This window comes from Ascaphus truei, chromosome 5 (assembly GCF_040206685.1).
Source record: "Ascaphus truei isolate aAscTru1 chromosome 5, aAscTru1.hap1, whole genome shotgun sequence".
In the NCBI taxonomy this organism is placed as follows: Eukaryota; Metazoa; Chordata; class Amphibia; order Anura; family Ascaphidae; genus Ascaphus; species Ascaphus truei.
In genome coordinates, this window is record NC_134487.1 from 285,155,075 (window position 1) to 285,177,398 (window position 22,324).

The 22,324-nt window shown below is 50.5% G+C and overlaps 1 protein-coding gene across 2 annotated transcripts in view; it reads left to right on the top strand.

Annotated features, from left to right (window-relative positions):
* The first annotated feature begins 10,814 nt into the window (after window positions 1-10,814).
* CECR2 (CECR2 histone acetyl-lysine reader) overlaps window positions 10,815-22,324 on the top strand; it is a 50,709-nt gene continuing 39,199 nt past the window's right edge. The window contains exon 1 of one of the 2 annotated variants that reach the window (XM_075602423.1): window positions 10,815-10,852. In XM_075602423.1, coding sequence (XP_075458538.1) covers window positions 10,832-10,852 — 21 coding nt within the window. In that variant the 5' untranslated portion in view covers window positions 10,815-10,831. The remainder of the gene's footprint in view (window positions 10,853-22,324) is intronic. The other variant, XM_075602422.1, reaches the window with a different exon arrangement.

Here is a 22,324-nt window from a genome sequence, read left to right on the forward strand (position 1 = left end):
AGATATTTACTGAAAGATTCCCCGTGTCAGCACCTTGAGCAAGTCACGTTATCTCCCTGTGCCACCAGTTTCAGAAACATAGATTGTAAGCTCATCTGGGCAGGGAGTGTGTCTGTAACAATCCTCCTATGTGCTGCGTAGTGCTGCTGCGTAGAGCGCGCTGTACTGTTATTGTGATGCGTGGGAGAGAGGCGCCATATGAAAAAATGATTATATGACAAACGGGCCCAGTTCACCAGTGTGATAATCCCGACCGCTTTTTCATCGGACCTCACTTAGATGCAGTCCAAGTATCTTTAATATATACAGCATTTAATTACCTTTTATTGAAAACGAATTACTTAAACTGCTGATTCGTTGTCCCGTGATCGATCGGCAAAATCCGGCTTGCCAGGGTTCATTAAATGGCTACCTTTCAGTTTCAAACCAAGCCTTCAGTCAGTGCAACTCAGCAGCTACAATGTATTCTTCGATTTACTAAGGTAACATTATCTATTGTTATAGTTTGCAGGTCAAACTGCTGGGAATATTGGCAACGAATTATCCTAAGCAGGAAAGGTGTTACAAAGATCTTGCACGGCTGGGGAGGGGGCTAAAGCCTGTCTAAGGCTGAGCTCATACTGTGTGCGATGGCGCTTGCGCACACGTGCCAGATATGAATTGCAGGATCCCTTAGAGGCCGCCCCTAGTGCGCGCACGATGGCACGACGGAGCGCGATGGCATGACAGAGCGCGATGGCGTGACTGCGTTTTGCAAAGACAAATAATTATTTTCTGTCTTTTCAAGTGGCGGCCGCGTCACGTGAGCGGTTCAGCCTATCACGGCGAACCAGCTCTGTGAGGTCATAGCCACGCCACCACCATGCCCCCCCCCCCCCAATCGCCTGAAATACTATGTGCAGAGATTGCTTTAGCGTCGGGCGCACACCACGCCCGCGTGCTCAAGCACACTGTGTGATCTTAGCTATAGGGCAGGTCCCCAGTGGCCGCTGTGGCGCGTGCTACGGCGTGCAGGCTCCAGTGTGTGTGTGTGTGTGTGTGTGTGTGTGTGTGTGTGTCTGCGCACAACGTGCGATGACGCGTCCGCTGGCAGGGAAGACAATAATTTTCTTTCCTTGCCGCGATCACGTGGTGTGCGGGTAGCCAATGGCAGGGCAGTTCGTGTGGCCCAATAAGTAGTGTGCTATGCCTTGTGCAGCGCTGACTATTCCCGCGCCCCTCGCACAGCGCAGCTTTCACCTGTGCACGCGCCGCAGTAAACACTGGGGCCGTAGACTTAGGCTGCGTCCATAGATACTTCGCCCGCGCGGAGGTGCGCGGAGGCTGAGGGAAAGTGGGTGCTTTCTCTGGCCATGGTGGGCGTCTAGGGGCATGCCAGTGACATCACAGACCTGGTTCGCCCTCATTGGGCAATCCGCTCACGTGACCGGCCCGCTGCGCCAAGAAATCAGTTTTATTTGCACGCTGCCTTTAGGCCGTCTGATCGCTCCGCGTGCGGACGCGTCCGCGCTGTCGTCCATACCATGGACGCAGCCTTAGAAATCAAAGGATGCTCAGTATATTAAAACTCATAAAAAATGGCATTAAGAGTTGAATTTTAAAATAAAAAGGTAATAAGTATTATATCTAATTCTACACAACTGATTTATTAAAAAAATAAAAAATAACCCGTAGGATATTGCTTGGATTGCTCCTTTAAACCAAAGTTGCTAACGGACCGAGCAAATGGGAATACAAAACCAGGACTGGATCATTATCACACGGTGACCTGGAGTCAATAGGCAGGACATAAACCCATCAAGTTTGTGTTGTTAGAGATGACATTGTAGGAGAATAAGGGCCGGGCCTTCGCCCGCTTGGAGGCTCTGAAGTCACCCGCGTGATGCGCGTGCCTGCCCTGTCCATGGCTGACAGGGCTGTGGGGGGGGGGGGAAAGGGCGTGCCTAGGGGTGTCATGGAGCTGGTTCGCCCTCATTGGGCGAACCGCTCACGTGACCCGCGTGTCGCGCCAAGTAATCAGTTTCTACTGATTTCTTGCGCAACGCGCGCCCCCTCCTGCCTCCGCCCCGCGTGCGCCCGCACGGTCTATGGGCGCGATCAATGCCTTAAGGCAATCTGATCGCGCCCCGTGCGGCCGCCGCCATGGACTCGGCCTTACAGTGAGTGCGCAGAGTTCAGCATGAAACAGGATTAGTGGCCCATGTCCGAGCAAAGGGACCGGCTCCCTGATTATCCAGGTAATGTGTCTGAATGCGCAGGACGCGGGAACGTTGCGTGAGACGGGGCCTGGTTTAGGGTGATTCACAGTGCAGGGTGTATGTAGTATTTCATGCGGAAGCCATTAATGATGGCGCGCACTGGAACGGTTGAACATGTTAAAACCTCCTATATTTTTATATATTACACACACAGGCTAACGGGGACAAACCCCACTGGGAAACCTGCCTCTTCCAAATGAAATAGGGCTCTTTTAACCCTGCCTCTCCCTGCACTGCACCGGGCCTCCACGTGTTGGCTGTATCGCTGTGCAGTGCGCTGCAATCCCCTTCTGGCAGTGAGGGGTTAAACGGAGGGCTTGGTTATGGCCAGGTCAAAAGTTCAGCGGGATCTCCATGTGGCTCTCTGCCAGTACCCACCAGGGCTGGGACACTGGGAGGGAGGGGGTGGGGCGAGGAGGAGAGGGGAACACTGGGGGGGGGCGAGGAGGAGAGAGGGGAACACTGGGGGGGGGGGGCGAGGAGGAGAGAGGGGAACACGGGGGGGGGCGAGGAGGAGAGAGGGGAACACGGGGGGGGCGGCGAGGAGGAGAGAGGGGAACACTGGGGGGGGGCGAGGAGGAGAGAGGGGAACACTGGGGGGGGGGCGAGGAGGAGGAGAGGGGAACACTGGGGGCGGCGAGGAGGAGAGGGGAACACTGGGGGGGGGCGAGGAGGAGAGAGGGGAACACGGGGGGCGGCGAGGAGGAAAGGGGAACACTGGGGGGGGGGGGCGAGGAGGAGAGAGGGGAACACTGGGGGGGGGGGGCGAGGAGGAAAGGGGAACACTGGGGGGAGCGAGGAGGAGAGGGGAACACTGGGGGGGCGGCGAGGAGGAGAGAGGGGAACACGGGGGGGCGAGGAGGAGAGAGGGGAACACTGGGGGGTGGGAGAGGGGAACAGTGGGGGGGTCCTCCCACAGGGGGTGGGTGGAATTCTCAGGGGCAGGGGGGGACACTGGGGGACCTTCCCTGAGGATGACACAGAAGCTGTTCAATCCTATGCATGGCCTGCAGACCCAGCAGTGAAAGAGTTGGATATGACATTAACCCCTTGAGCGCCGGAGTGGCCTGTAATGTATTGTTTGGTCCCCCCTCCTGGTACTCCTGGTACTCCTGCTAGCAATAACGTCCGCTTACTTTGTTGTTATTATTATTTTTATCCCTTTTTATGTATGAAAGTTTAAATGAAAATAAAATCGTCACATTTAAAATGGCTGCTGTTGTCTCATGGAAGTGACGGGGATGGAGCACTCCATTAAACTCTTGTTCAAAGATGTATTATTATTAATATTATAGTCATAAATTTGTTAATTTGCCAATATGTTCCACAGCGCGGTACCACAGGGGTACGGAGAGATGTATATTACATAAACAGTGACCTACCAAATAAGGACAGACGAGCGCAAACACATACAGACGGTAATGAGGGCCTGGTCCTGAGAGCTGACACTCTAGAGGGAATAAGGGACAGTGTAGAACCAAAAGGTAACGTGGCTGCTGATTGTGGGATGGAGTAGGCCTCGCGGGGTACGGTCCAGCCACACGGCTGATCCCATGAATGTTTGAGGGTGGGGATGTTAGAGGGAGTGTTGGATATCGGGGAGATTGGTCCAGCTGCACAGCGAATCCCAACAGGGCTGGGAAGGGGTAGTTGGATGTTAGCAGCACGCCAGATATCTGAAGGCTGGGGGGAGTCTGATGGTGCGTGGCTGGGGGGAGTCTGATGGTGCGTGGCTGGGGGGAGTCTGATGGTGCGTGGCTGGGGGGAGTCTGATGGTGCGTGGCTGGGGGGAGTCTGATGGTGTGTGGCTGGGGGGAGTCTGATGGTGCGTGGCTGGGGGGAGTCTGATGGTGCGTGTCAGGGAGTTCCAGAGAGGGGGCAGCACGGGAAAGGTCTTGTAGGCGGGAGTGAGAGGAGGTAATAAGGCAGACGGGGAGAGCCGGATGTCCTTGGCAGATCATGGGGTGTTTAGGGATATATTTGGGGATAAAATGTAAGGGGAGGAGAGGCAGCATAAGATGTAAAATGAAGAAAAAGTCAGTATTGATTATCGTTTTTGCACAAGGGCTCAGATTTGCGATGATCCGATAGGACACCTAAACGTGACTTGAACCTCTCTTATCTACTTGGTAATGCTAATGGAGAATTTATTCAAGGCTGTAACGTAGTGTTAATTATAACGTACATCAATGAGGCGTTGTCATAGTATCGCCAAGCCACTACAGTATATTAAGCTTAACACCGGGACTTCATGTTAAGTTAGGCCATGGTTAAACTTTGCGGCTCACATCTGGACCCTGAGAATGGCTTGTGACGTGTCTGAATGGCTCTAACAGTACAGCGAGGCATGATTTTAAATAACGGCATTATCGGTTTGCCTTATTTTTCTCTCTGACTTTTTCCTCTCCTACACTGGAATGGAGTATTGCGAAGACTTAATGTGGTGCTATTGGAATATATAACACACCACCGTTCTGTTACAATAACGTGCCGTGAAGCCTATGTCGGTTGATGGAGTTCATTGTTTTTGCATAAAATGCAGCTTTTGAGGAAACCCGTTAACCTCAGGGAATATGAAGTCCGGCCTCATTTTAGGTAATGTTACATTTATGTTCCCTGATTTAATGGAGCTTAAGTACATCATTGCCAATGTTTCTTTATGAACTGAGCCTTTAACACATTTGCTGCACTGTCAATTTTCTGTGGAGTGCCTTGTAACTCAATCCGCATGACTGCAACTTGGGAATCTCGGCAGCAATCAACTTGTAACAGACCTAACAAAAAAAGGCAGCGTGGTATATAGTGGTATATAGTCTGCTCGGTGGAATTTGTTGAGGCAGATTTCCTCGGGCAGTGATGAGGCATTCTTGTAGGGTTTGGAGCACCTGGTCTCTTGTGGTATTATGGGGCTTCTCGGATAAGCCAAATGGTACTTTGGTAACTTGGTACTTTTGAGTTGGGTTGATGGAAAGACCGCGTCTACTGGCTGCCTTCATCTTCACAATAGAAGAGGATATCCACAGCACTCCCAGATGAAATAGATTCAAATAATCAAAAATGAAACAACGCCCCAAAAATTGGATAGAGCACCGTGTCGGGCTCACAGCCCTTTCGCACACTCGTGGCGTATGAGGAAGCCACTGTGTCTTAGTGTCCGGTTGTCCCTTCCAGTTTCACGGTCTTCATCTTGCCAACATCATATGGATTTCAAAATCCACAAGGCTTGGTCATCTGTACTACTGTCCCAGGGGGTGTCCAACTCCAGTGCTCAAGTGCCGCCAACGGGTTTTCAGGCTGAGCCACCTGTGCTGAAGCAGGGATATCCTGAAGACCTGTTGGCGGCCCTTGAGGACTGGAGTTGGCCACCCCTGGACTATCCCTACAGTTCAACCTTGGGTGTTGGTATGGGTTACCATTGGTGTAAAGCAGCGTTTAACTTCGCCCCCTCACCTCTCTCCCCACTTGATGATACAACAAGGTTTGCCCTCGCAAGGATAGAAGTCCTGGCTACATCCAGGCATCTTGAGATTGTAACATATGCTGTACAAAGGCACAATTATTGTATTTGCTGGGCTGTAAAACAAGTTCCCCCTCCCAAACTCCCTGCGTTTTTATAGGTATGGGCAGCCTTGACATCTTGATTCATCTGCGAACGATGTGCTCTCTCACGCTGGGACTCCCTTTGAAGCCCTGACACCTCCAAGGAGCTCACTATTCCAAATCTATAAATTACTCGGCTGAAATGTTAACACTCCCACAAGCGGCTGATGTCTTTTTAAATGGGAGACAGAAATAAGGGAGGGTCTCCGGGGCGAGGGCTGGGAAGACGTTTTACTTTTAAGAGCCCTGCACGTTGATTAAGGAAAAACTCTTACAAGGTTTGGTACCAGTGATCAACTTTATGCCATCACTCAATGTGTCTCTCGCGGCGCTGTTGGCGCAGAGGCGCTCCGACGCACATCTGGGCTTGCCGCAAAATACTTATTTTGGGGGGGGCTGCGTTTTCTCCCTTTTTGACTCTGGTAGCAGCAGAGATACCTAAAGATACCTTGCCTGTGCTGCTGGATTGTGCTTACCTGGGTGATTGTAAATACTAGAAATGCTTAGCTTTTAATATTATCTGGCTGCCCCTCATTCTACTGGGGCACTATTGCCCCAAACCCTGGTTAAGCATGCATGCATGCATACATACATACATACATACTGTACATATATACATACTGTACATACATACTGTACATACATACATACTGTACATACGTATTTACGCCTCCGGAAAAATAATCTTATTCTCTCTCTGACTTCCTCCACTTTTACAGTGCTTTCTCCCTGGAGTTAGCTGATTCCCCCTGGCCTAACCTGCTGATAAAATTACTTTCTGCTTCTCGTTGTGCTGAAGTCTCTCTCCTGGCTTTCCATTAAATCCCGTTTAACGTCCAAAATTCTCCATCTCTTTCAAGGCTACGCACCACCTTATATCTCAGCCCTACTTTCTCGGTATACCCCTGTTCGCCTCTTGCTTTGGGCTCAATGTGTTTTTTTTCTGTTTACCCCATTTCCATCTAAAGCCCCCTTCCTACATAAACCACCCTTCACCTATGGAATGTCCGTCCCCTCAACATCTGGCAAGCACCTTCTCCCTCTCTCCCTCTCCCTCTCTCCCTCTCCCTCCCTCTCCTGGGTCTGCAGCTCTAATGAAGAATTTCAGTACCTCCAGAATACCCTCTCCTTGCTTGTACACTTGCCACAACCTCTTCCTACAGTCTCTGCCAGTACTCCATATATACCACTTAGATTGGTGAACAAAGGTGCAAATGTCATTTCAAGATTGAAAGGTGATATACAACTAACCCAGTGACGTGACAAATATAGTGAGAATAATATACATCACAATAGGGGGTAGTGCAGCTCCGATGAAAAAATACTTTTTCCAATTGTTTTAGGATTGTATGGCGCCGGATACGGAGCGCAAATCCTCCCAGGTATATGCAACGAAAAAAAGGGGTGAAATAGTGCAATACGGCTAAAATGCAGGGTTTAAAAGCAGAAAAACATATTTACTCCCACTCACATGGGAGTGTGGTTACATACAGCAGTGTAGAGGTTAAACCTCTTTCGGGAGTGACTGAAACCTCCAATATTGCAGGTTTAGAGTTGAAGGCGAGTTTCAGTAAGGTTTTGGACCTCAGATCCTCCGCTCATAAAAAAATGATATAAACAGACCTGCAATTTACTAAAGACAAACAAAAAGAGAGAGACTTTGCACTCACGCAGGGCGCTCTGTCTCGGGCATTGAGACCACCCTGGGTCCAGGAACCGACACGGACGGCACACCCCAGCCTCAATCCTTCCTCGCTCCGGTCCGGAGAGATGACGTCACTTTTGGAAGCGTCGCAGTCACCTGGAAACTGAGGCATCAGGTGAAGGTCCTAAAGCATCTGATTGTCCGGTCCTGCGTCTGCTCCACTGCCCGTCACGTTTTGTTGCGTAGGAACTTTGTCAGGGGCCTGGGGACAGCGACACTCGTCATCTCTCCGGAGTGAGGCTGGTGTGTTGGTTCCTGGACACAGGGTGGTCTCAATGCCTGAGACAGAGCGCCCTGTGTGAGAGCAATGTCTTTTTCTTTCTGTTTGTCTTTAGGAAATTGCAGATCTGCTCTATGGTCTATCTCTTGTTTATGTGCGGAGGATCTCAGGTCTAAACGGCCCCAGTCCTCCCTGCTGCACGCGCACCTGGCGGCGTGCGCAGAGACTACAGCTGCGATCGGCGTCTGTAGGGGAGTTCTAGGGTGGGGGCAGGGCCATGACTGGGCATAACAGCCCTGCCATTGGCTGCGCGTCGACCACATGACCGCGGCACGGGAATACAAAATTCTTGTCTTCCCTGCTAGCGTACGCGTCACAGCGCTTTGCGCGCCCACACACACACACAGCCACTGGGGCCTGCCCCATAGAGGGCTGTGCTGTGGTGTGTGGCGCGCATGCCGTACCGTGTGACCACCGCGGTCTCAGCCTAACACCTTGCTGGAACTCGCTCTTATTTCTAAGCCGGCTATACTGAGTTTTCAGTCACTACTGAAAGAGTTTTAACCTCTGCACTGCTTTATTTAACCTACATCATGTGCGCGTGAGAAAATGTTTTTCTGCTTTATTTAAACCCTCCATTTTTGCCGCGCTGCGCTATTCCCCCCCCCCTTTTTTCTTTGCTTATACCTGGTAGCGTTGTTAACCCTTTCACTAGTTCGTGACTGTGCAGGTCTCTGCTGGTTACAATACTGGGGCTGTGGAGACTTCACTCGTGCTTCGAAAGTATCAAAATCCAATTTATTGTGTGCTTTATTTAAAACATGAACATGTTAATTGTACATATTGCTGCTTTGGTGCTTAGGATCACAATCCTTGAGCTTTTATTAAGCCTTTCACACCCGGGGGGTGTATAGTTGTATAGTTCAGCGCTGGCCCCTAAAAGTGAAGGTGTTAAGAGGGAGCCAGGTTGTATGCAACATTTCCATGCTATAACCCCTCTGGTGCCTGGATGATGTGCAGTGATCTGGGCCTTATAAAGAGCTTACAAAAGTGACGTCTGTAGTAGATGTAATATAAATAAGGCGTCTGTGTGTGTCAGGAAAAAAATGCATTACCTCTTGTTTTCCAGTGTGTCCTGGCCACAAAGTAAAGTTGACAACATTACAATTACTTCTGTAGCCCAGGTTGTGCAGAAAAGCGGTGTAATGCGGCCTGCAGAAGCTTATAGGGGACCATGTTAAACTGGATGAGAAGTAAAGAGTGACACACTGTTCTCATTTGCTTGTCATTACCCAGAGTCCCTGGCTGCAGTGTAAGCGCTGTATGCAAAGAGATAATGGGGAAAGGCAGGGTTGTAGACCTGTCTCAGACATGAATGTGCTCACAAGTGATGTTGTTTTATTTAATTTACGGTTACAAACCTGTTTTAAAGTAGGGAAAGGGACGGGCTCAGCGAGTAAAGACACTGACTGTAAACAATGACACAGAGTTTGAAGCAGGGGAACCTGGTCCAATTCCCAGTGTTGATTCCTTGTGACCTTGGGGGAGTCACTTTATCTCCCTGTGCCTCAGGCACCAAAACATAGATTGTAAGCTCACCTGGGCAGAGACTCTCCTGTGTGCTGTGTCCCGCACACTGTACTGTAATTGTGACGCGCTTCGAGTTCCATTGGGAGAAAAGCACCGTGAAATAAAGTTATAATAAAGTATTGCCATCTAAGACTATGATTGGGTTCTCTAAGAGGATATCTGTGACGCCATGTTTTCGTGTTTTTTTTCTTCTTATATTAAACAGGCGCTATCTTCATATATACACAGGTCTGGCCACTCCTAATTAGAAAAAAAAAATCAATTTTTCTGGGAAACCTAATTATTGCAGCAAAATATATGAATAATTCACATAGTGCCCTCAGCTCTTTGCAGCACCATATTCGTGTTTAGGGATACTTTCATAAAGTGTAAAAGAGCCAAGGTCTGGAAGGAACTTGGGAAGTGGATTTGAGGGACTCTGGTTGTTTTGGCTGTGGGGTGATCGGTACGACCAGGAAGAAGAGCGCCCAGATTCTTTATTGACCCTTGGAGGCAGATGTAAGCAGATATAAATGCATATTGTTTCTCTGCCGGTGTCTCTCCATCAGCAAAATGGTCCATGAGCCGCCTACCTCCTTACATATAAGGCCAGGTCCCTGCTGGCTACTGCAGCGCCCGCTGTGGCGGACACTGCAGGGACAAGACGCGCCCCACAATGGGGCCGGGGCCGCTGGGAGGGGGGGGGCCGCTGCACTGCGCCAACAGTTTCTCCTGCTCTGAAGAAAATTGAGATCAGGACTCGCGACGGAGCGCTAGGCCACGCCCCACCCCCCCGACGGTTCAGCCAATGAGGGCGAACCTGCCGGGTGCCGTCATAGCCGCACCCCCACCACGCCCCCCTGTCTTTCCCCCTGCAGCTCACTGCAGACCGGGGGACTCGGCTGCACGCGCCGCCAGCCTCGCGGACGCGCGTGCAGCACAGGCGCTGTGGCCTAAGGCCGAGGCCCCAGTGGCCGATATAGCGAGTGCGCCACACACCACAGCACAGCCCTCTGTGGGGCAGTGTGTGTGGGCGCGCAGAGCGCTGTAGACGCGTACGCTGGCAGGGAAGATAAGAATTTTGCCTTCCCGTGCCACGACCATGTGTTCGGCGCGCACCAATGGAAGGGCCCACGGGTTCTCCGGTGGATCAGCTGAGTTCAGGCTGTGTCTGGGAGCCGCGGTATATTTAGAATGATAAGCGATGGCGGGATTAGCACAATCCTTTTATATTTAACCCATTACCTGCCGGAGTGGCCTGCAATATATCACTGTGCAATTTACCCGTCACATGCGCAGCTTCCCATGGCAACCTCTACGGAAGCCTAAGGGGTTTACTATATAGTATTACCAGATAATTGCACAATTCCTCAAATTGCCTGGCACTCAATGGGACAGCTTCACTGCCCCGAGTCAACGGGCTGTGCGAGGACCATTTCTGTTTATAGATTTCTAACGAGGTTGCAAGCTGACCTGCCAATGGGTTTACACAGGACTGAGGTACTGACCTAAGCCCAGGGTCAGCAGCTGACCGGGGGAGGGGTAGTTTGGAGAGATTGGGTGGGTAGGGTGTGGGTGAGGGAGGGGTGGGGGGAGGGGAAGCAGGCGGTTGAGCAACTGTGCCCCACAGCCGGCTGGGGAGGGAAGGCAGCTGGTGGCTTGAGGGACCGAAGGATGGTGGTGGTGGGGATATGTAAGAGTTGGATGCTGTAGGTCTACATGGAGAGGCAGCAGAAGATGATAGCCTCTCCCTAGGTCAGGCTCCTAACAGGACACTGGGGGGCTGAAGGGAGCGGGCGGCTCTGGGGCCTTGAGGGGGAGCATGAGGGACGCTAGGGTACCTCATCTGCGGCCTCCTGTCCTGTTCTTCATGTGGCTCTCTGATGACTGAGATACCCAAGCCCGGTGACATGACATTACACCCTGTGGTTGGGGAGTTCTGAGGCTGACATGAGTGGAGGAGAAGGCCTGCCAGTGGCAGCGGCTATTGGGCAGCTTGAAGGAGGAAGGGAGGGAGACCAGACTTCCGTGGTCGACCACCTGGCCGGTGTCCCCTCTTTCACTGGGCTTGGGACAACTGTTACCTTCCCCCCCCCCTCTCCTTCCCCCTCCCCCTCCTTCCCCCTGTCGGTGGCCCTGGTTACAAATGTTGGTCACATAGTAAAAATGTTCATTCTTTTAGGGGGTGATTGCTCTATTAAAGCGGGGGGGGGGTCTCCACTTTCGTTCATGTCATCGGGGTGCCTGCCTGCGACAATGCGTTCGCTACCGCAAGCAAACACAAACTTGTAATCCAGGAAGTCCAGTGGCACTCAAGTTCTGGCAGCGAAAAGGTTAATCACCCGTGTTAAGCTGTGAGCTCTTAAGACTTGTGGGAGGGGGAAGACTTCAGAACGCAGCGCGGGGATGGGAACGCCGCGCGGGGATGGGAACGCCGCGCGGGGATGGGAGAGGGAAACTGGTTTCTGCTGCATTGCCGATGGACTATATTCTTACAAAGTCCCCATAGAGATCTTCCCATTGATGTATAACCAGACCGGGCCGCAAGAAGATTATAGGAGGAGCAGAGTGACGGGCGCATGGAATCCTATGTAGAGTCGATTGATCCAGAGTAAGTCTGCGCTTATAGTGTCAGCGGCGCGACGTCGCTTCAAAACAAATGTATTGAAGCCGTCGCGTGCGCTTATAGTAGGAGCGACGAGACGGAGCAACGGATTGGTCGCGATCGCTGAAAGTCCCTTTAATTCAATTTTTCCAGCGACCGTGACGTCGCTGTCGCCGGCACTGTAAGCGCAGCCTTTAGGCAGAAGCCTTGGGAGCTGATGAAGATGGATAGTGTTACTAGACAGGGCAGCAAAGTTACAAATACAATGGCTACACACGTTTAGCTATATTCTCCGCAGTATGATGATGCAGAGTATCTCAATATTCCTCAAAAATACCCTTCTGCAGTATTTATTGAGTGAGTTTGTACATGTCAGGGGCCTCTGTCTCTCTCGCACGCACTGTATCTCTCGTGCTCTGTCTCTCGCATGCACTGTATCTCTCGTGCTCTCTCTCATGTTCTGTCTCTCGCTGTTTCTCATTCTCGCACGTTCTCGCTCTCTTGCGCGCTCGCTCTCTTGCGCTCTCTCTTGCTCGCTCTCTCTTGCGCGCTCACTCTCTCTTGCGCGCTCGCTCTCTCTTGCGCGCTCTCTCTCTTGCGTGCTCGCTCTCTCTATTGCGCGCTCGCTCTCTCTCTTGCGCGCTCGCTCTCTCTCTCTTGCGCGCTCGCTCTCTCTCTTGCGCGCTCGCTCTCTCTCTTGCGCGCTCGCTCTCTCTCTTGCGCGCTCTCTTGCGCGCTTGCTCTCTCTCTTGCGCTCGCACTCGTTCTCTCGCGCTCGCTCTCTCGCGCGTTCGCTCTCTCTCGCGCGTTTGCTCTCTCTCGCGCGCTCGCTCTCTCGCGCGCTCGCTCTCTCTCTCTATTGCGCGCTCTCTCGCACGCTTGTCCCTCCATTTGTCCGTTGCTGGGCAGGGCTCGTGTTTTGTGATGGGGTGAGAGAATGCTCTGCTCCCCAGGTTAGTATGGAGAATAGGGTTAGGGAGGCAGGGTATTGGGGGGGGGGGGGGGAGAGAACCTGTCCCTAGTCTCTGCTCCCTTTGTGTCTCTCCCCAGGATGACTCGAGGCGTCTCCAGCGCTCTGCAGGGCTCAGCGCTGGTGTTAAAGGGCTCCTTTTTATCAGCCTGCCTTTCATCGCATGTGTTTGTTTAATTCTGCTGCGTGCAGGGCTTTAAAAGTGTCCAGAGGAGGCTGCTGCCTGTGCATGCATAATGGGGATGGGGTCCTCGCATAGCCCCCTCCCTGTTTGTATGGAGCCCCCCCCTGCTGCCACCCTGTCTGTCGAAAGTCACAGCCCCAGAAGTAAAACTCTGAATAGCTTCTCTCTGGCTGCACTGACAGCTGTGGCACTTAACCCGTTCACTGCCAGAAGGGACGGGCAATTCATTGCCAAGAGTGATAAACGCGAGAACACTCGCCCACGCAGTGTATCCGGCACCAGCACTCTGTCCCGAAGAGCTTACAATCTAATACTTGTCATTTGAGGGATGTACGTTCACCTGCCCGGTCACATACAGCTGGCACTGTGGTTTGTAGAGTTATTCACTTAGATTGTAAGCTCTGCGGGGCAGGGACTTTTCCTACTGTTACGTTTGTCTGAAGCCCTTATTCCCATTATGTGTTTATATTGTGTCCCGGTTATTGCTGCTGTGATGCGCTATGTAGGTGGCGGGCGCTATATAAAGATTACATGGTGCAGAGCTGCAATCATCCTTTCTCCTGCTGCACTCCACACAGGAATATTTGTATTTATTCGATACTAACCAGGTACAATAAGAGTCCGCATAGTAAAGAGGGGGACGATAGAAGAGATCGGGGGTGGAGAAGAATAAAGCAGAAAGATAAAAGAGAGAGGGCAGTACATTTGTGCAGGTGTTTCCACTGCACACACAAAGCACACGTCTCATCACACACGGTTAGGAAACATCTATGTAACAGGAGGCTTCTCTCAAGCTCCCATCCCCCCAATGAGACACATGCAAGTTGTAGGGCTTCCTGGGGGGGGAGGAGAGGGGGGCGACGGGTGGGGGGCTTCCCTCACACCTGACAGCTGGTTGCCGTGTTTGTGTGTCAGATTTCTGAGATGCACAGCTACAATGTCAGACTAAAGCAGGGGTGAGCAACTGCAGTCCCTAAGGGCCACCAACAGGTCAGGTTTGCAGGATATCCCTGCTTCAGCACAGGTGCCTCAATGGAAGACTGCACCACCTGTGTTGAAGCAGGGATATCCTAAAAACCTGACCCGTTGGTGGCCCTTGAGGACTGGAGTTGTGCCCACCCCTCGACTAAGGCAGGAAGACAAATTGTGGGGTGGTACCGGGGCATAGCGTTAGATACAAATATATATACGCAAGATATGGGGGGGTGGGGGGGAGAGAGTGACCTGGGGGGGGGGGGGGGTGGGGAGAGGAGTGATCGGAGAGTGCAATGTACCTTTTCCTAGTTCACAGGGCTTCCAGCTGCAGGTAGGAACTTCCCTACGCTCCGGTCACGCTGCTTACTTCCACCGCTGATTTATACCATCCTGCGCCTCTTCCTACACCCCATGGATGAGTGCAGGAGAGGAGCGGGGTAAGATTTATCCGCTGACTGGGGAGAATGGGAACGCAGGCTGCCAGGGGTCCAACGGGAATACTCCCGGGTCGCTGGCGAGACCACGCCAATCCTGCCGAGATCCTCAGGTTCGCTGTGCTGATCAAGGGTTTGCAAATCCAGCTTTGGACAACTAAGGATGGGGACATGTTTAATGGGTTAACTCAGCGGAGCGCAAACTGGGGGGCGCGAGACTTTATTGGGGGGCATGGCGGTTACAGAGGCCCCGCGCTGAGAGCGCGAGGCCTCTAAATTTACTTACCGGCTTCAGTCCACGCGTTTCCATAGCAACGCAGCATCAAATGACACCCGTTACCATGGAGACGTGACGTCAAATTTGACGCTTCATTGCAGGTAAGGGAGGCGCGACCGAGTAGGAGAGCAGGCGGGGGGGGGGGGGGGTGGGTGCAGCACGGGAAGTCTGCGCACCCCCCTGGGTTAACTCATAGTAATTAGAACTTAAAGAAAATCAAGTGCAAGTACGTTAAAATATTTTTTAATGTTTCTATTGTGACCAAATGTTATGGTTTCTGTTTAAAGCCCCTTATCTCTCCAGGCCATTTACTCACTCCTTTTTTTGTTCTTATGTTTTCCACGTACATAAGGCTAATAGCCTTAGCAACAGCAACAGCATACTTCATAAAGGGAGAAGAGCGGTAATATGTACCGGTAGTTATGTATGTGTATGTGTGTGTGTGTGTGTGTGTGTGTGTGTATATAGAGATAGATACTGTATATAGACACAGATATATAGATAGAGATAGATGTGTGTATGTATCTATCGCGACACACAGTCCTGAGGGATGAAACGCGTTGGTGCGTGGTCCTGTACTATTGCCAAGCTGACTATTAAAGGCTAATATATATTGTTATCCCATGTTTGGAGTTGCCCTTATTTTTCTGCGTTCGTGGACGCTGTGAGCTGTGCTCCTCTTCTCTTCTACCTCCACACACACACACACACACACACACACACACACACACACACACACACACACACACACACACACACACACACACACACACACACACACACTAAAAACTGTCTGTGAGTAGGTTTGTTGGCCATGCACTTCTGAAGCCCAGGTTGTGCTGAAAAGCTGTGTAATACGGCAGGCAGAAGCTTATAGGGATCAATGGTAAAATGGATTTGAAGCAAAAGGTGACACCGAGTGCTCATTTGCATGCCTTTACCCAGAATCCCTGGCTGCAGTGGAAGCACTGTATGCTAAGAGATAATGGGGAAAGACAGGGTTGCAGACCTGTTTTGAGACATGTTAATGTGCTCTCAAGTTTACAAGGGGTATTTGTATTTGCTAAAGGGGAAAAAAACTACTAAAAAGAAACAGACCCTAACATAAAATCGAAAAGTACGGTACCCTGAGAGATTCATAAGAGACCAATTTTTTGTCTTGGTGATTCTCTGAAATGATAAAGAGAATCTTCAGCAGCATCAACACAGATGGAAACAAGATGTATGATTGCGCACTTAGGGCTTAGATGGATATAGCTCCTTGTAGCCTGGCCTAGCACAGGGGGGCTCAACTCCAGTCCTCAAGCCCCCCACAACAGGTCAGGTTTTCAAGATATCTCTCAATCAGTCCCTGCTTCAGTACAGGTGGCTCAATCAGGGGTTCAGTCTTTGACTGAGCCTCTGATTCGGCCACCTGTGCTGAAGCTGGGATATCCTGAAAACCTGACCTGTGGGGGGGGGGGGGGGGGCTTGAGGATTTGAGTTGGGCGCCCTACCCCAGCAGATACTCCTATATTATTCACGTTTACAAATGAAGATGTCAATGTTCAATAAAATTATCATCAAACTTTTTGCTAAAGATCTATTTCTTTCTTTACGGCTCCATGGATCCCAGATTCTAGCACATTTTTACCAAGGGAATCATTTTAGGAAGACTGTAATCTTTTCGCATGACACAATCTTCCGTCGCTTTTTTTCTTGGTGGTTTGTTCACTAGGGGTTTCCTGCTTCCAGTCGGCTGCAATACAACATCTTGTTGCCATTAATAGATATGGGTCATGAGCTTCTGTTCTCCTTTGGTAATGTTTGGGGGCACAACCCATGGATCAGGTGTTGGGTCAACATCAAGCGTTGTGTGTGGTGCTGTGAATATGAAAAGAAGCGGGGGGAAAAGCACATGGAGGTACAGTATATAAATGTATATGGTAAAACAGTCCCACGATTGGACTGGACATAACATCAATAAAATGAACTTACATCTAACTACAAGGTGCGAGGAGGTGACCGGGAGATCCGGAAGTGTAGCCACAGGAGCAGATGTACCAGGTCCGAACCCGTGGAGCTCCGTCAGCTGTACGTTCCTCTCTTCTACTGATCTGCCTCTCCACCAATGATAACTCACGTAGCAGCCCCTCCTGACCGCTGCGCGTTTCGCACTGCGTGCTTCGTCCTATCGTGGGACTGTTTTACCATATAAAATTACACACTGCATCTCAGTGCGCTTTCCCCAAGCTTCTTTTCGTTTGTGCGAGCTCCCTTAGGGGGGCTCACGCTAGAGGAGATTGTGGAGTTCTCCAGCGGACGACAGCAAGAGTGGCGCAGTTCAACCTAAACACACGGGACAGCGTGAGCGCGGATATCCTCACATATTGTGGTGTGCGAGTCTACCTGCCGCCATCTTTCAATGTCAGGATATTTCCACCAAATCCATGAATAAGTGAGCCTATCTGTCCACGACCACGGAAACAGAGGGACAAACGCCGTTTCTGACTTTTTGCGTCGTTTTTGTGGTGGATAAGTACCCCCAGAATAAAAGTTTGTATCCACTTTCCTTTAGAACAGTATTTATTGAGGTCTCGGCAATATTGTCCCATATCTCCTGCCGGGTCTCAATGTCCAAAGACTCGTCACGGTCATTCTCCCAATGCATCGTGTACTTGTGTTACCTTCGATGCTGACGTCACCATTTGTTGCTATAGATGAGAAATTGGGCTCTTGAGGGAGGATCTGCAGAAAAAGCCCAAACTATAGCTCATTATTTCTAATGGTGTTATTGAAGTGGTGGGTGATAAAACATTTCTTAACGGGCAATAATGGGAAGATTCTGCGTCTGGTACGTTAGTGTTTCTTTACATCGGCGAAGGACTTAATTGGAGATCCAGAGTCATACTCTTGTCAAGTCTTTCCTTAGCCACCAGCTGAAGTTTGGGGAATTCCAGCCCTGGTTTTGCAGAGCCAGTATAACCAGCCTCACACTGGCAGACCTAAAAGGTCAAGAAAACTGTCTATGAGTAGGGTTACTGGCTCTGCACTTTAACCAAGGCAATGCTGTGTAATGTGGCAGGCATAAGCTTATTAAGGGTCCATGTTAAACTGAATATGAAGTAAAAGGTGACGCACTGTGTGCTCATTTGCATGTCATTACCCAGAATCCCTGGCTGCAGTGGAAGCACTGCATGCCAAGAGATAATGGGGAAGGGCAGGGTTGCAGACCGGACTGAGACATGCGAATGTGCTCACAAGTGGGATTTGCATTTGCTGACCTGGTTTAAATAGGCAATTACCAGATAGAGGTAACATATTGGTTTTAATGCTGATAAAGTTGTATTTAGTCTTGAACATATCCCAAATCTGTAACCTATGCTGTATCACCGGGTTAAGCTTTACATTATTTGGCTGGAACTCCCTCGGGACCCATAAGGGATATTAGATTTATGGGGGGCAATGGCATCTCCCTCAATCTCCACCCATCCTACAAATGTTGGTGATGCATTGCGTCAATTGGGATATCAGAGTGGCTCTATAGTAAGACCAGAGACGGGAAACAGAAAGGCCCTCTTCAGTTGTGGGGCGATAGAGCAGGGGTGCTCAACTCCAGTCCTTTGGGAGGAAGGGGTGAAGGGGGGGGGGGCTTGAGTTGAGCACCCCTGCGATAGATAATATATCTGGTTACTCCAGGAACACCACTTTCCCAGATAAAGAAGTTCATTGCTCTTTGTAAACTTTTTAACTGACTGGGGATGAGTGGTATGGGAAGGGTCCTGAAGAGTGGCAAGAGGGTCATTTTAACCAAATCCTACCGAGCCATGAGATGCTATACATGGGCCCTGTGTCCAGGTCTGTTTTTCTTTCCAGACCTGTTTATCATTATGGGTAGTTTGCTTTATATAGAGTATTGTAGGAATTGGTTATTCCAATACCCAGATAAGATATTGAGTCTACTTGCCAGTTGAAATTGAGTGCGATTAATTTCATATTGTTCACATTTAAAACCGAAAATCTTGCTAAATCTATCAAGTTGGTTATATCAAGTTGGTTATATCAGTTTGGAAAGGTGATTACGGGTCCTATGATCGTGAGGAGAAGTGTCATCAGAGAAGAGATTTGTCTTTGTATACTTTTATTGCCAGATGAATTATTGGAATTGTTTCTGATTTGATGGCCAATGGTTCGAGGCTTAAGGCAAAAAGAAGAGGCAACGAGGGGCACCCTTGTCTGGTTCCATTTATGATTTTGAGAAGGTCTGATGAGAAACCTGAAACTATGATATTATACTATGGGTAGCAGTATATTATTTGCTATGATGTCGGTGGCAGTACAGTACTTGTGTGAATGGGGCAGTTGGTTTAAAGTGTTCCTAATAAATGTATCTTTTCACTGCTCCAAATTTGGTATTTTTTTAATTTATTTTTTTTGGTTTAGTGGAATTCATCTGTGCACTGTTACTGAATTTGTCCCAGGCAGACGTGTGCTAATTTATTATATACAACACTGCTTTGTGACGGAAAATGACGTATAACCAAGTATATTAGTGAGTGTCTGGCACTTTGGGTGAAGTTTGAATGTAATGCCAAGAAGTGCAAAATAATGCACTTGGGCCACACACATCCCAACGCAGGATACAGGATTCAGGGATTACGCAGGATACAGGATTCAGGGATTACGCAGGATACAGGATTCAGGGATTACGCAGGATACAGGATTCAGGGATTACGCAGGATACAGGATTCAGGGATTGCGCAGGATACAGGATTCAGGGATTACGCAGGATACAGGATTCAGGGATTACGCAGGATTCAGGGATTACGCAGGATACAGGATTCAGGGATTACGCAGGATACAGGATTCAGGGATTACGCAGGATACAGGATTCAGGGATTACGCAGGATACAGGATTCAGGGATTACGCAGGATACAGGATTCAGGGATTACGCAGGATACAGGATTCAGGGATTACGCAGGATACAGGATTCAGGGATTACGCAGGATACAGGATTCAGGGATTGCGCAGGATACAGGATTCAGGGATTGCGCAGGATACAGGATTCAGGGATTATGCAGGATTCAGGGATTACGCAGGATACAGGATTCAGGGATTGCGCAGGATACAGGATTCAGGGATTGCGCAGGATACAGGATTCAGGGATTGCGCAGGATACAAGATTCAGGGATTATGCAGGATACAGGATTCAGGGATTATGCAGGATACAGGATTCAGGGATTGCGCAGGATACAGGATTCAGGGATTGCGCAGGATACAGGATTCAGGGATTATGCAGGATTCAGGGATTACGCAGGATACAGGATTCAGGGATTACGCAGGATACAGGATTCAGGGAGCAATCACAGCAATGTCCTATGTGTTTTGTTTTTTTTTTTGTTTGTTTTTCTGCAGTATTGGATAATACTTACTACTTTTTATTTTTTATTTTAAAACGCGACTCTTAATGCCATTTTGAATGAGTTTTAATATACTGAGCATCCTTTGATTTCTGTAGCCGGCTTTAAAACACCTCCCCAGCAGTGCAAGATCTTTGCAACACTTTCTGTACGTGTGAGACTTTGTTGCCAAATATTCCCAGCAGTTTCAGCTGCAAACTGTAACAATAGATAATGTTTCCGTGGCAATATAAGGATACATTGTAGCTGCTGAGTTACACTGACTGATAGATTGATTTGAAACTGAGAGGCAGCCATTTAGTGAACCCTGGGGAGCCGAATCTTTGCTGATCGATCACGGGAGAACGAATTGATCGGCAGCTCAGGTAATTGGTTTTCAATAAATGTAATCAAAGGCGCTTTTTTTTAAATTTATTTTTATATATATATATATATAATACTGCTTGGATTGCTTTTTTAATGTCACTCTCAAGTCAATCGCCACCTGTGCTGAAGTTGGGATACCCTTAAAACCTGACCTGTTGGGTGGTATGGAGGACTGGGGTCGAGCGCCTCTGTGCTGGAGTGCCGCGTTCATTCCTGGGAACCAGATCTCCGGAAGGACATAAATCAGTTGGAGACGGTGCATGATCTGCAGCATAAGGCCAGGCCCAAGTGGCCGCTGCTGCTCACGCTACGGCGTGCGCGCCACACAGCACAGCCCTCTCCCCCCGCTGTCCCCCTCTCTCCCCCCTGTTGTCCCTCTCTCTCCCCCCCTGTTGTCCCTCTCTCTCCCCCCCTGTCCCTCTCTCTCCCCCCTGTTGTCTCTCTCTCTCCCCCCGTCCCTCTCTCTCCCCCCGTCCCTCTCTCTCCCCCCCTGTTGTCCCTCTCTCTCCCCCCATTTTGTCCCTCTCTCTCCCCCCTTTTATCCCTCTCTCTCTCCCCCCCTTTTGTCCCTCTCTCTCCACCCCCCTGTTGTCCCTCTCTCTCCCCCCTGTCCCTCTCTCTCCCCCCCTGTCCCCCTCTCTCCCCCCCCTGTCCCCCTCTCTCCCCCCCTGTCCCACTCTCTCCCCCCCTGTCCCTCTCTCCCCCCTGTCCCTCTCTCCCCCCCCCCTGTTGTCCCTCTCTCTCCCCCCCCTGTTGTCCCTCTCTCCCCCCCCTGTTGTCTCTCTCCTCCCCCCTGTTGTCTCTCTCTCTCCCCCCCCTGTTGTCCTTATCTCTCCCCCCCTGTTGTCCCTATCTCTCCCCCCCCCCCGTTGTCCCTATCTCTCCCCCCCCTGTTGTCCCTATCTCTCCCCCCCTGTTGTCCCTATCTTCCCCCCCACCCCTGTTGTCTCTCTCCCCCCCCTGTTGTCCCTATCTCTCCCCCCCTGTTGTCCCTCTCCCCCCCCCTGTTGTCCCTCTCCCCCCCCTGTTGTCCCTCTCCCCCCCCTGTTGTACCTCTCTCTCCCCCCCTGTTGTCCCTCTCTCTCCCCCCCTGTTGTCCCTCTCCCCCCCCTGTTGTCCCTATCTCTCCCCCCCTGTTGTCCCTATCTCCCCCCCCTGTTGTCCCTATCTCCCCCCCCACCCCTGTTGTCTCTCTCTCCCCCCCTTGTTGTCCCTCTCTCTCCCCCCCTGTTGTCTCTATCTCTCCCCCCCTGTTGTCCCTATCTCCCCCCCACCCCTGTTGTCTCTCTCTCCCCCCCCTGTTGTCCCTCTCTCCCCCCCCTGTTGTCCCTATCTCTCCCCCCCCTGTTGTCCCTATCTCTCCCCCCCTGTTGTCCCTCTCCTCCGCCCCCCCCCCCCCCCCTGTTGTCCCTCTGTCACCAAAACTAGAGATTGTAACCTCTTCCAGTCAAACACTATTTTAGAACATTTCTTAATTGGGCAAAACGTTAAAGCACCGGTAAAGTTTGGCACAGCCGATCTGGCATTAACGCATCTTGACGTGGATGGGAGTTGGCATCAGATCGGATGCACCACTAACCTTTTAATGTGCCCTGGTTCGTGCCCACCCAATGTCTGTGTACGGTTCTCGGTGCCATGTGGACATACATCCGTATGGTGGTTTGAAGCCACGGTAGACATGTTTGTTATTAGGAGTACAGATGTACGATTCAAAACCTGAAACCACCTTTGCAGTCTAGGCCCTTGGTGCCAATATTAGAG